The sequence below is a fragment of the Dendrobium catenatum genome, unplaced genomic scaffold, assembly GCF_001605985.2.
Source record: "Dendrobium catenatum unplaced genomic scaffold, ASM160598v2 fragScaff_scaffold_853, whole genome shotgun sequence".
Classification (NCBI taxonomy): domain Eukaryota; kingdom Viridiplantae; phylum Streptophyta; class Magnoliopsida; order Asparagales; family Orchidaceae; genus Dendrobium; species Dendrobium catenatum.
In genome coordinates this window covers 7,466,542-7,480,217 of record NW_021319315.1, presented here as the reverse complement: position 1 = coordinate 7,480,217, position 13,676 = coordinate 7,466,542, and the positions used below count along the sequence as shown (strand labels likewise).

General features: G+C 36.0%; 1 protein-coding gene across 3 annotated transcripts in view; it reads left to right on the top strand.

The window, feature by feature from the left end:
• The first annotated feature begins 627 nt into the window (after positions 1-627).
• The window catches only part of LOC110107441 (probable U3 small nucleolar RNA-associated protein 7), a 23,833-nt gene continuing 10,784 nt past the window's right edge, over positions 628-13,676 (top strand). Inside the window, exons 1-7 of one of the 3 annotated variants that reach the window (XM_028696997.1) lie at positions 628-832; positions 4,063-4,179; positions 5,469-5,525; positions 5,858-5,923; positions 6,041-6,130; positions 9,126-9,258; positions 9,831-9,949. In XM_028696997.1, coding sequence (XP_028552830.1) covers positions 5,469-5,525; positions 5,858-5,923; positions 6,041-6,130; positions 9,126-9,258; positions 9,831-9,949 — 465 coding nt within the window. In that variant the 5' untranslated portion in view covers positions 628-832; positions 4,063-4,179. Of the gene's footprint in view, positions 833-4,058; positions 4,180-5,468; positions 5,526-5,857; positions 5,924-6,040; positions 6,131-9,125; positions 9,259-9,830; positions 9,950-13,676 lie in introns of all 3 variants that reach the window. The other 2 variants (XM_020837706.2, XM_020837708.2) reach the window with 2 other exon arrangements.

Here is a 13,676-nt window from a genome sequence, read left to right as displayed (position 1 = left end):
TGAATTTTAATAAATTTATAATCAAAATTAAATTAATTAATAATTAGAGTAAGATTATATTCTAAATTATCATTAATTAATTGCTTTATTAAGATAATCAAAATTAAATTAATTAATATTATATGCATTATTATAATTAAAATATTTCATCTTCTCTTTACTGTCGTTGTTGTTCGGCTTCATTGCTTCGCAGCGGCCGTAAAGATTGCACGCGTGGTTTCTTCGACTGCTGTTCGACTTCGCTCCTTCGACGACTTTCCCTCACTAGCCTTGAAGGTAACTTTTTCCCTTTCGCGCGCTTCTTAGGCCAAATCCCATAAATCCGCCGAACGGAGGGATTTAGTAAATATAATTAAAAATAAAAAATATAATGTGTTATAAATTTAATAATATGTTAAGTACAAATTATCTATTAATTTTTATTTATACAATTAATTATATATATAATAATAGATATATTAAGTAATATTAATTAATCTAATTATATTAATATTTAATTAGTAAGTACTAACTATATAACTAAGTTAAATTAGATAATTAATTTATGTACTAATTATAAATTAACTATTTAATTAATTTAATTAAGTATTAATAATTTAAATTATATTAATTAAGTTAATCAATATTAGAAGCGAGTAGGGCTGCCTTTCATCTTCTCTTTTCGTCGTTGCTGTTCGGCTCCGTTGCTTTCGCAGGAGGTGTAGGGATTGCAGGCGTCGCTTCTTCGGCTCCTTCGTGGCTGTTCGCCTTCGCTCCTGCGACGACTTCAACCCGGATCGGAAGTTACGAAATTTTGATCGGAAGCAAGAACGGGAGCTCGCTGGCTGTGAAGGTAACTTTCTCCCTTTCGCGCGCTTCTTCGGATAAATCTCGGCTACCCCTCGGATTTACTAAATCCCGGATTTTAGCTGTAAATCCGTTAATCCGGGATTTACTGAATCCCGGGATTTAACGCGCGCACAAAAACTGTTTGGCTGGATTTAGCGTAAATCTGACTTAAATCCCGCTGTAAATCCGATACCAAACAGCCCCTAAATCCTGTTCAAATCCCGCACAAACAGCCCCTAAATTTTACCAATTTGATAATTCCTCCAGCTGAATAATGTGAAATTAATACCAAGTTAATTATTTAAAATGTAATAAAGCTCTTATTTATGGATTGAAAATTCTTGTTAGGATGAGTTTATTATTTAAAATAGCTTAAATTTATTAGAGTGGATATTTTCTGTTTTTCTGTATGAGTCGATGTTGTCCATTTGATCAATGTGTTAATGCATTCATATAGGTTGTGCTAGGGAATCATAGCTTTGGTATGAATTTTTTGCAATTTAATCATTATTGGCCTGAGAAGTTGACTCAACATGTCTTTAATATTTAAGTAAGTTATTATGTTGATTTAATCCAAATATTTGGAGAGTTCTTTTTGGGGTTATAGGTAGAGAAGCCTAAATTTAGAATTATAATTTCTATTTATACACTGTCCTTTAATCTTGTAATCATATTGTCATAATTAGTTAAAATTACTAGTTTGGTTTAGGAATCCTTATAAATTTACTCATTTTAAGAGCTATGATTAAGTGTGTTAAAAGAGGAAAGAAGGTGATGGTTTACCTTAATCCTTACTCGTGAAGTATTATTGGTACATGCATTCTTAAAACTCGGTATGCTCATTCTATTATTTTATCATCAGTGACTATAGCATGCTTTTTTTACCTGTTTATAGTAATGCATCACCTTATGTTTATTTAGAGCTATCATATTGTTTATTTGATTCTTCCAAACATTAAGCATCTATAAGAGAGCATGTTATAAGCTTTCATGTTTATTATTTTGATGTATTGTATCTTTGATTGCTATATGATTGATATGATAAAAATATTATTAAACTACATGAGATAATATTAACTTCAATTTGTATGGCTAATATGTATTAGTGGCATGTTATTTGTGTTTCTCATTTTTTTTATGGATTAATGAGTTCATTCATGTCATACAGGATGTCTTAGGGTCTAAGGTTTTCATATGCAAATTATATACTTTTGAAGAGAGGAAAAATGATTTGATTTTGTGCATATTTCCTTGAGAGTCTTGCATTATACAATAGAAATCTATGTTACTCTTGGTAATTTCTGCCCTTAGAAACTATTAATTAAATTGTAATCTGTTAGATCGGTCCATTGGACCGGTCCAGCCGGTCCACACGGGACCGGCCCAGCGCAATAGAGGCGGAACTTCTCCGCCTCTTGCACATGCCGCGTGAGCCGCCACAGCCAACAAAGCACTTTAGGAAGGATTTTTGAGGGATTTGGTAAGGAAATTTGAATGTATGGACTGTTTAGGGTTTTCCTTTTGATTTACATGCATTAAATACTTTGTTTTTCTATGGTTAAGGGATCTTGAATTTGGCTAAAATTTGATCTCTTAGATTTAGGTTTTCTTTAAGGCTCTAGCGGCGTTTAGAGATTTGGGAGAGATCGATCATCCTCTCAAATAGAGGATTGTTAGACCTGTCCATTGGACTGGTCCAGCCGGTCCACACGGGACCGGTCCAATGCAACAGAGGCGGAACTTTTCCGCATCTTGCGCATGCTGCATGAGCCGCCTTATCCAACGGAGCATTTTAGGAAGGATTTTTTAGGGATTTGGGAGGGAAATTTGAATGTAGGGATTGTTTAGGGTTTTCCTTTAGATTTATATGCATGAAATACTTTGTTTTCCTAGGGTTAGGGCATCTTGCATTTGGTTGAAATTTGAGATCTCTTAGATTTAGGTTTTCTTTTGGTCTCTAGCGGCGTCTAGGGATTTGGGAGAGATCGATCCTCTTGAATAGATGATCAATTGTATTTTGCTATTTTCCGTTTCCTTTTCATCATATAATACAAATTATATATTGTTTTCCTATTTTTGTGTGGATTTTGGTGGAGAATTCTCTCTGTTTTCCGAAAATTGATAGGAAATACTTAAGATCTACAAGTATTTCCTATCATAATCAAAGTTATAGGATGGAATATGTAAGGATTAATCATGTTTCTATATACATAACTATGGAAATAACGAGGATATTCTACGACTTACACATTTATTTTTCATGTAATATGAGAGAGATTTCTAAACCTTGAAAAAACCCACAGATTGCTAACTCGTCCACATAGATTACCAGCTTTGCAATCTCCCAAATTTCCAAGTTGGCTTCTAGAACCACTAGAACTCCTCAAGATATAGAGTGATATTCTTCATGCCTTACTTGGACATGATATTTTGATATGTACAGTTTGATAGCACTTTGGTCAGGATGTCGGCCAACTATTTGGTTTTGATGTAGGGGCAATGAATAAGGTAGCATTTTCACTAATGGGATGTGTTTCTAACATTACCCACACTTTTTTCCTTCTTCATTTTTAATGGGGGAGAAGAATTCATTTAGGTTGGAAATGGAGTATATTTCAGCCATTTGAATGCATGTTTGATCATAGTGGGTATTTAGTCCAACTAAAAATTCAAAAATTCTTTCTTCTTCAGAAGTTTGTAACTGTTCAACATCTTCATTGCAACTCATTTTTATACGTTGGTATTAATCGAGTTTGAGCCACATATTTTTCATTTTTTTATAATACTCAACAATTGAATGGTTAATTTATTTGTTGATGTGAATTTTTGTCTTAATTTTATAGACTAAGGCGTATCATGCCCCTTGGAATATGTTTACTTCACTGCATCTTATATATCTTTGGCTTTGATGAGGAGCATGTAGGTTTTGTTTAGTTATGGTACCATTGTATTCCTTAATTAGGACATAATTGAGGAATCTTTTACTTCCCATGTGGCAAAATGAATTTCATTTTCACTTAGAATTCGTCTAATATGGTGGCCCAACTTTTCCTTGAAAGATTTTTACAATTTGAGTCAAAATAAAGTAGTTTATTTCATTTAATTTGATTGAAGATTGAAGGTTTGGTACTCACATGCTAAGCTTCATTAGAATCATTTGATTGGTCTTTAGCTCTTGCTGTAAAAGAGATTTTCTTAAAGAAAAAATATTTTCCTCTATTTTATTTTAGAAAGAACAAGGTTGAGGTCTTATTGATTTGGGGGACATCAAGTGGTGCTAGGATACGGAAAAAGAGAGGCAGAAGTAGTTAGAAGACAGATCTTGGGATTACAGGCCAGAGGTAGAAGGAGGTAATGCTAGTATTCTTTTGTTCTTATAGCTCTGATACCATGAATTGTGATGAAATGATATGATTTGTGTGTATTTCGTTGAGAGCTTTGCACCTCTATTTATACATAATTCTAGATTACTCGTTGTAATTTCTACCTATGAAAACTACTAATAATATAGTAATCATATGAAAAAATTCTCTCGACATAATATACAAGGATTAACCATTTTTCTATATTTTTAGCTACGGAAATAAGGAAGATATTCGTTCATGATTATTCAAAAATATTATACGTTGGTTGTCGACTACCTAATGTAACCCTCCACTTTTCTCATCCAGGCCTTGTGACCCGGCAACGACAGTGTTAAATAAGAAAGATATTCTACATCATGAAAATTTGGGAAAGATTTTGACTCATTGTAAAGGCCCAAGGATTTTCACTTTCTCTAAACTGATAGACTACCAACTTTGCAATCACACATATTGCAAGTTGGCCTCTAGAGTTGCTACTAGATATAATGCAAAATTCAAGAACTAAAACTTAAATTTGCAATTCATAAACTATCGATATAGGAAATTAATTTTCACCTTTAGATGAAAACTATATATTGTAAAATCCACTCAAGCTATAATTTAAGGAATGTTTAATAGAAGACATATGCATAAAATCAGAACTATAAAAATTTACTTTGATTAGAACTCATACCATTAACAAGAAAATTTTGTTGTATGGTTTTTGAGAAAATTCATTCATGCAGGAAAACAAATAACTAAAATTATAGTGTTGAAAAATGCAAGGAAAGAAATCACAAAATAGTATGTAGGTTTAATTCTAGCATTATCAAATATAATCTTCTAAAAGTTTGTAGTCACAAATTTATCCTAATTTGAAAGAATTACATCCAGTCAGTACTCAAGTCCTGACTCCCTATATGTAATGGGTCGTGACTTTAACAATCATGTTGTTGAACCATGATTTTAAAATTAAAGTCTTCACCAATCTTCTAATCGCTGTTGATTTAAGTAAATATAGAACTCCAAAACTAAACTAAATCAGTGTAGAAGATGAAATCAAACCCGAGGGGAGAAAGGCATAGAATATTATAGAATACAGCTCGTTCTAGCATTGTTTGTTTATATTTGAAGAAATTAAGTTCATAAATTAATTGATAACATGTGACTATGAATCATTTATTTCATTTGCATGAAATAATAGTATACATTATATTAGTTATATTAGGAAGCCTCTAACCCTCAAAATTGTTTTTACATTAGCTAAGCTGCACTAATGACTTATTATTTTGGCAGATGGTTGTTAGGCGAGAAAATATGGAGACTGAAAACATTAATATTGGAATAAAGCAGGTATGCCATATTTCTTCCATTGCAAGCCAATTTTATTTCATTGCATTGATAAAATTTATTTATATAATGCTTTTATTTTGTTTTGTGCTTTCCGATGTTTAAGGTGTGTTTATTGAAAATACCTTTTTTGATATTTCATTTCTATTTATTATTTTCTTTTTTGGTTAGTCAAACTAAGTCAAAGATTTCAGGTTTTTGTTACGTCTATTAGAAATTGAATTTGTATTATTGTTATCTTTGGAATCAAAATTTGTCTACTGAAAGTTGGAATCGAACAAACTTCATTCTTTTTTTGATATCCTAATTAGTTTGTCTGCTAATTAAATTTACAGGAAAATTTAGAGGAATTAGATCCAAAAGCAAAAAAGTACCTACGAGGAGATGGCGCTAACCTGGAGGTATACGTTTCTTTTTTGGGATTTGTCTGAGCAACAGATATTAACGTTGCAAGCATATTTACTAGATTTGAATGGCCTTTTTTCTTGATGTCTGACAATCTTTTTCATTTTATTTAGGTATTACGGGATAAAAGGTTGAAAGGGCAACTCAGTGTTAAAGAAAAGTTATATGGTCAATCTGCAAAAGCTGCTGCTATGGCTGAAAAGGTTTCCTTGTTTCTCCTATTTACTAAGATTATAATTATGATATTTATGTGGTAGTTATTGCAGGTTAAGTAGATCCTTTCAATTGATAGAAGCGTCTTTCTATTTTCAGTGATGATTATAGCATAACATTTCATGCAATATTTTTGTTGAATGGAGTGTAATTTTAGTAATAATAGATCTAGTGCCGGGATTGTGACTTTGGGTGATCAAGTCATTAATAAGAGTACACATTTTTATCTTCGGTCTCTTATTCAAAGTGATGGTTTAGTAGATGGGAATATTATTAGTAGAATTCAAGTTGGATGTTTGGAGTGGAGGAATGCATCGGACTTGTTGTGTGATAGAAAAGTCCCCCTCAAAGATAAGGGAAAATTCTATAAGATGGTGGTTAAACCAGCAATGATTTGTGGTGCAGAATGTTGGTCATTAAAAGAGAAGGCATAGTATTCAGTTAAGTGTTGCATAGATGAGAAGCTCAACTGAATGAGTGGCTTTACTTAGAGTCAAGATACGAAATGAGCATATACATGAAAATGTTGGAGCAGCTCCAATGGAAGATAAGATTAGAGAGAGTCGCCTTAGATGATTTGGCCACATAAAATGGCGGCCTTCCGATGACCCGGTTTGAAAAGTAGATGTATTAGATTTGATTTATATAAGAAAGGTAGAGGTAGACCTAAAATACTTGATTAAATTTTTTTTTGAAATGACCTTTTTTCATTAGATTTAAATGAGAATTTAACTCTTAAATGGAGAAAAAACATTTATATAGCCGACCCCACATAGTGGGATAAAAATTTGATGTTGTTGTTGTTGAAGTTTGTTCTTTTTAGTTCTGGAAGCACACTGTTATATTTTGAGGAATATAGAACCACTATTTGCAAATTAAGGTCAACAATAATTTAGTTAACTGATGCAATTTTGATAGTATGTGTTGGCTGTAGATTCAACTTATTGATGGACCAGATCCTAAACCTTGATGTGAAATAGTTAGGATTACTTTCTAATAAATTGTCAGAATCAATGTCTAACATGTTTGAAGCACTATGGATGGCTGAAAGCTATGATATGTTGAAGGAATATGTAAATTAGTTAGTGGTGTAATGAAAGAGGATTCCTGACTAGCAATTACAATTTTGGTGCATTTGGTTGCAAGATTGAGATGTTTTTGGCCACCACTAGTTCTTTTCTTCAAAAAGTATAGTGCCACTCGGAGCAATAAAATTTCCCTGCTTCTTTCAGTATATTCATTAATAGAGTTTGTAAAACCGTTGAATCTCACCAAAACATTAAGTTTTCTTAACATATATAAAGCATGAAACTATACTTATTACAGTGGATTGCTTAAACATCTAAGCGTGGATACAGCAGCATCCAAATAAGGAAACGGTTTCACAAATTTCCCCTCAATTTCATTACACTAATAATAAAAGGTTGTTATTTCCAATACATTTCCAAAAACTCAATAACATCAGCAAATACCAAAATGAGGCCTTGCGTTAGAAAATCCGAGCACCGGTGAACCAACTCTGGGAAGTGTACTCCTTATATTTGCATTGCTTCTCCAGTTGCTCTTCGTCTTTTATTTGTTTTGGTCAGCGACCATCATCACCATGAGAAAGTGGCATAGGAAAGAATTTAAAATATTTGGGAAAAACATTTTTACATTTGTCTTACTTACAAAGAATCAAACAGGGTTCAGAGAAAAGTCCATAAATGAATTTTGAATGTGTTGAAATCGTGTATTCTATTAACGTGAATAAAAAAGATCATTATTTTCAATGCTGACATTTCTCAAGTTATCAAGTAAAAAGGATCTGGAAAAAGATTCATAATTTTAAGCACTCACTTTATTAAGCTATTTAAATCATTCTTTAATGGAAAAAAATAAGTTCTAACTTTAAGTTAATACAAGCATGCTCATTGGCATCTTAGGTGTAGTATTTACCTCTTTCAATTCCTTCAAAACAAGTGGTGCCTTAAAAGAGGGATTTCTTTTTTTCAGAGAAAAGGAAGCCAAGCGAATAGCAAACAAAATGATTAAAAAAATATAAAACAGAGAAATCAGCTCTTTCAATATTAAGTAACAGAGCTTTTTCTCAAGCAAAAGTTAAGAGAAATAAGACCATAGAGAAAAGGAATGGTGATATTTCATGAATCGGACCCATTTCAGGTGTTGATGTAGAGCTTTAAGAGTACAAAAAAATGTGAGAACTAGAACCAAGAAGAAAAAGGATGAAAATACCTTATAAGCCGTCTTTCAGTGAGGAAGGAAAATCGTTGAGGGTTCATTGACACTCTTGGTGAAATACAAGCAGAGGATGGTAGCGCTAGGAATAGATTTGATGGAGAGAAAGGGAAGATGTGTTGGAGGTGTTGTGAAATCAGAAACATCTAGAGGGAAGAGAATATTCTTGCATCATGTGTGAGGAGATTTTTTCTCTACAATTTGCTGTAGGCTTTCAAAGTGAGCTATCAGGGGATTTGCATTTATTTTCAGCTCCCTAGGTAATTACATTTTCTATTAATTTCATAGAAGCGAATGAGTCCAAATAAAATAGTAAAGTAAAACATATTTGCATTTTACTTAACTATATAAAAAGAAACAGCGCCTAAGTGAAAAGTAAAAAATATTTTTTTTTTAGATTTCTCGAACCTAGGTTGTAACTTGTAACTAAACACTTTTTTGAACTTGAATAACTTCTCAGCGAGCTGTATGAAAAATTTTCCCGATTCCAATATGAATGAATTTTAGGTGCCATACTTGTGAAGAATCAAACTACATTTGAGGCTGAGATTGCTGCGAGAGCTTTGATGATGAATTGAGTCCCATTACGTCTAATGGAACATTATATGTCAAGAAATTGAAATGGGTTCTGTAATTCAGTTTTCACATTTCTTTAGTATTTTATTATGTAAAAGCACTATCTTTTTTATTCCTAGAAAGTGTTCATAACAGTTTATATTTATAATAACTATCTTAAACAATTTATAGTGGCTTTTACCTACTGAGCACGGCTATTTGGAGGCTGAAGGTCTAGAAAAGACATGGAGGATCAAGCAAGAAACTATCCTTCAAGAAGTGGATATTATTAGTTCAAGGAAACCATTCGATATGGTCTTGAAAGGTAGAAAATGAAACCTACTTTTGCTTATCTCTTAGGGTTTCCATAAACTTTCCATATTTTTATTTTTTATTTACATTTCTTCAATATTTTTTCCTTATTTCTGTTATTTATGTTTATTCTCTGCTTTTCATTAGTCCCTCATTATGATATGTTTTTGAAATTGTTAGAGCACCCTAAACCTGTTTTGTGCTTTGTTTTCTGTTTTGAATAATTGGGAACAACAAACAAATGTTGTAGTAAATGTCTTTGTTTCCTGTGAACTCCAATAGAATTTCGGATAAAAATATATATAATTACAATAGTAAATTGACAAAATTAAAATTGATACCGAAGGACCCCTTCATTGCATGTATTATTTTGTTAGCAATATCATTGATTGGCTACGTTTCCCTATGGCTTTTCTTGCTTCAATGGAAATGATTTGTCAAGCAACTAAGATCATGGTTGACGATCCAAATTCTGAAAAAAAAAAAAACTGCAGTGGATTGGTCATCGTTCCTAAATTTCTTTCTTTATATATATATATATTTTTCTGTGTTTTAGTTCTCATTTCTTTTGAAATAAACTTGCAGATTTAGGTCCCTACAGGTTGGATTATACATTGAGTGGCCGATATATGCTTGTTGGAGGACGAAAGGGCCATTTGGCTATGATAGATATGATTACTATGGATCTCATAAAAGAATTTCAGGTATGATTATTTTTCACACTTCTTTTATGGCATCTCATTTCAGGTATGATTATTTTTCATGCAATCTTTTATGGTATTTCTATCATTGATATCCGGATGATTATGCCCTGGTAATGCGTTGTAGCCTTTAACTATATTTTTATTATTATTATCAAAGTGAAGTGAGACAAAGGCTTGATGTTGATGTTATTTTATTATCAAAGTGAAGCTATGGTGTATGATATGTATCTTTTCTTTAGAAGGCTCTATAGCCCATTGATAAAATTTTGTGAATCTAAGCTTTCATTGGCCCTTATTTATTCATGCTGAAATCTGAATCACATTTCTTCATCGTTAACTGTGTTAATCACATGTTACATTAAACTAGGCTATGGCCAGCGAACGGCTCATTATAAGAACTTGAAGAGCTAGGTAGCATATGGATGATTTTCTCTTGAAAATGCCATACAAGAGGATATGCCTCTGATAGGAAATACTTGAGTTCGCAAGTAACCCTAAGGTAATACTTGAGTTCGCAAGCAAACCTAACCAAAATCAGCACAAAACGAAGAGGAAACTGCTGTTTTGTAACAGAAAACAGCAGTTTTTCAGTAGAAAACAGCAACGTACAGCAAATCAGTGGAAGAAATCTCAAGCAAAACAAGATCTTTCATTAAAGGATTCAAAAAAATAATAAAACATACACGTTCCTTCGATTCGAGAGGAAGAAACAACTCTCCAAATCTCTAGCAAACCCTAGAGCCCAAGAAGAACAAACCCTAGATCTCCAATTTCATTCAAATTCAAGATAGTCTAAATCCCTCCAAAACTTCTACTTGAAAAGAAAGGACTCAAGCAAATTCCCTAAACAACCCTTCCCTCAAATAATTTTCCCTCCAAACATTGCATTTAACCCAAGGTGGGCTCCACATGGCTTCCGCCCTCCCTGCCAGCTCCGCCTGGAGCTCCCCTCTTCCTCACGTAGAACCGGACCGGTCTGGTCTGGACCGGTCCAACCAGACCCGGCGTAACATTACCGCCCTCCCAAAGAATCACCTTGTCCTCAAGGTGAAATTCGGGAAACTGTTGTATCATCCTCTCGTGTGGTTCCCATGTGGCATCGAATTCAGGAAGCCCTTTCCATGCGATCAACACCTCTTTGTTTCCTTCCTGGTCCAGTCTAACACCTTTCAGCTCCAGAGGTTCTAGGCTCACTTCCATCTCCTCAATTAATGTTTTTGGCAGTTCAGCACTGCTTGCATACTCCCCAATGGCTTTTCTCAGCTGTGATACATGAAATACTGGATGTATAGTGGCCGAAGGGGGTAATTTCAAATGGTATGCCACTGCCCCAATTTTATCTAATATCTCATAGGGGCCAAAATACCTTGGGGATAACGTCTCATTTATTCTGTTGGCCAAGGTTCTCTGTCTGTAGGGCCGTAGTTTTAGAAACACCTTCTCACCTACTTCAAATTGGATATCCCTTCTGTGTGCATCCGCCTGTTTCTTCATGATCTGTTGTGCCTTCATCAGATGTTTCTTCAACTCCTCCAACATCCTATCCCTTTCTTCCAAATGCTGCTCTACTGAAGATACGGGTGTGCTTCCCCTTCCATAATGCACCAAATGTGGCGGATCTCTTCCATATAACACTCTAAAAGGGGTCATCCGGGAAGCTGAGTGGTACGAGGTATTGTACCAATACTCTGCCCAGGCCAACCATTTGGCCCATATCCTTGGTGTTTCAGAAGCAAAACACCTTAAGTAAGTTTCCAAGCTCCGATTTACAACCTCTGTTTGCCCGTCTGTTTGCGGATGGTAGGCTGTGCTCCTTTTGAGAATAGTCCCCTGTAACCTGAACAGCTCCCTCCAAAACTGGCTGAGGAACACCTTGTCGCGATCAGACACTATCGACTCTGGAATTCCATGTAATCTAACCACTTCCCTGATGAAAGAAGCCGCCACTGTCACTGCAGTGTAAGGGTGTCGAAGGGGTGTGAAATGTGCATACTTGCTCAGTCTATCAACCACCACCATAATAACAGTGAATCCCTCCGATCGTGGTAGGCCATCCACGAAATCCATGGACACTTCCTCCCATACTCTATTTGGAAGCGACAAGGGCTGTAGTAACCCCCCTGGAGCCATCGCCATATACTTGTTTCTCTGACACACTTCGCACCTCGCCACTGTCTCCTGCACTTGCTTATGCATTCCTTTCCAGTATAATTCTGCGGCCAGCCTCCGGTATGTCTTTTCTACCCCAGAATGACCTCCAATGGCGCTCCCATGAAACTCCTGTAATAGCTGGGGAATGTGGATGGAATTTTGTGGTATCACAAACCTTCCTTGGTGCAACAATCTCTCCCCCTCAAGGGTGTAGCTTGGGTGGCTGCTCTTATCCTTCAATAGATCCAATCGGATCTTCTTCAATTCTTCATCATGCTCACTCTCTCTCTGGATTTCCCCCCAATCCACCATTAGGGGTACCGACATGGTTACCGCCTGTAGCTCTCCCCCACACCTGGATAAGGCATCAGCCGCCTTATTCTCCAACCCTGGTCGGTACTGGATCTCAAAATCGTATCCCAATAGTTTAGACAGCCACCTCTGATGTTCCTCTGTCACCATCCGTTGTTCCAACAGGTATTTCAGGCTCCTCTGATCCGTCCTGACGACGAAATGCCGTCCTAGCAGGTAGGGTCTCCACTTCTGAATTGCCAATACTATGGCCATCAATTCCCGTTCATATACAGACTTCAGTCTTGCTCTTGTTGCCAACACCTGACTGAAGTAGGCAATGGGTCTATGCTGCTGCATCAGCACCGCCCCCAACCCATACCCGGATGCGTCTGTCTCCACCACGAACGTCTGACTGAAGTCTGGTAGGGCCAAAACTGGTACCGTGGTCATTGCCTTCTTAAGCTTCTCAAAAGCTTGAGTAGCCGCTTCTCCCCACAAGAAACTATCCTTCTTTAACTGCTCTGTCAAGGGCAAGGCTATGTTGCTGTACCCTTTCACAAACCTCCGGTAGTAGCCCGTCAGTCCCAGGAATCCCCTCAGCTCCCTCAAGTTCCTAGGTAGAGGCCACCGTTGCATGGCTTCGATCTTGGCTGAATCAGCTGCCACCCCTTCCTTAGATACCAAGTGTCCCAGATACTCCACACTCTTCTGGGCGAAGCTACACTTCTTCAGATTGGCTTTAAACTCGTGCTCCCGTAGCACTCCAAAGACCACCTTCAAATGCTCCTGGTGCTCCTCCTCGGATCGACTGTACACCAGTATGTCATCGAAGAAAACTAGTACAAACCTCCGCAGGTACGGCCGAAACACCCTGTTCATCAAGGATTGGAAAGTGGCTGGAGCATTGGTAAGCCCAAATGGCATCACCAAGAACTCATAGTGCCCCTCGTGTGTCCTGAATGCCGTCTTCGGAATATCCTCCCCTTTCATCCTGATTTGGTGGTAGCCCGACTTCAAATCCATCTTAGAGAACACTACTGCTCCATACAGCTCATCCAGTAGCTCATCGATCACCGGAATGGGAAACTTATCCGGCACAGTTTCCTTATTCAATGCCCTGTAATCCACGCAGAATCTCCAGCTACCATCCTTCTTTTTAACCAGTAGTACAGGACTAGAGAAAGGACTCACACTTGGTCTGATGATCCCCGCGTCCAACATCTCCTTAATCAGCTTCTCGATCTCGTCCTTCTGAATTTGGGGGTAACGATAGGGTCGCACA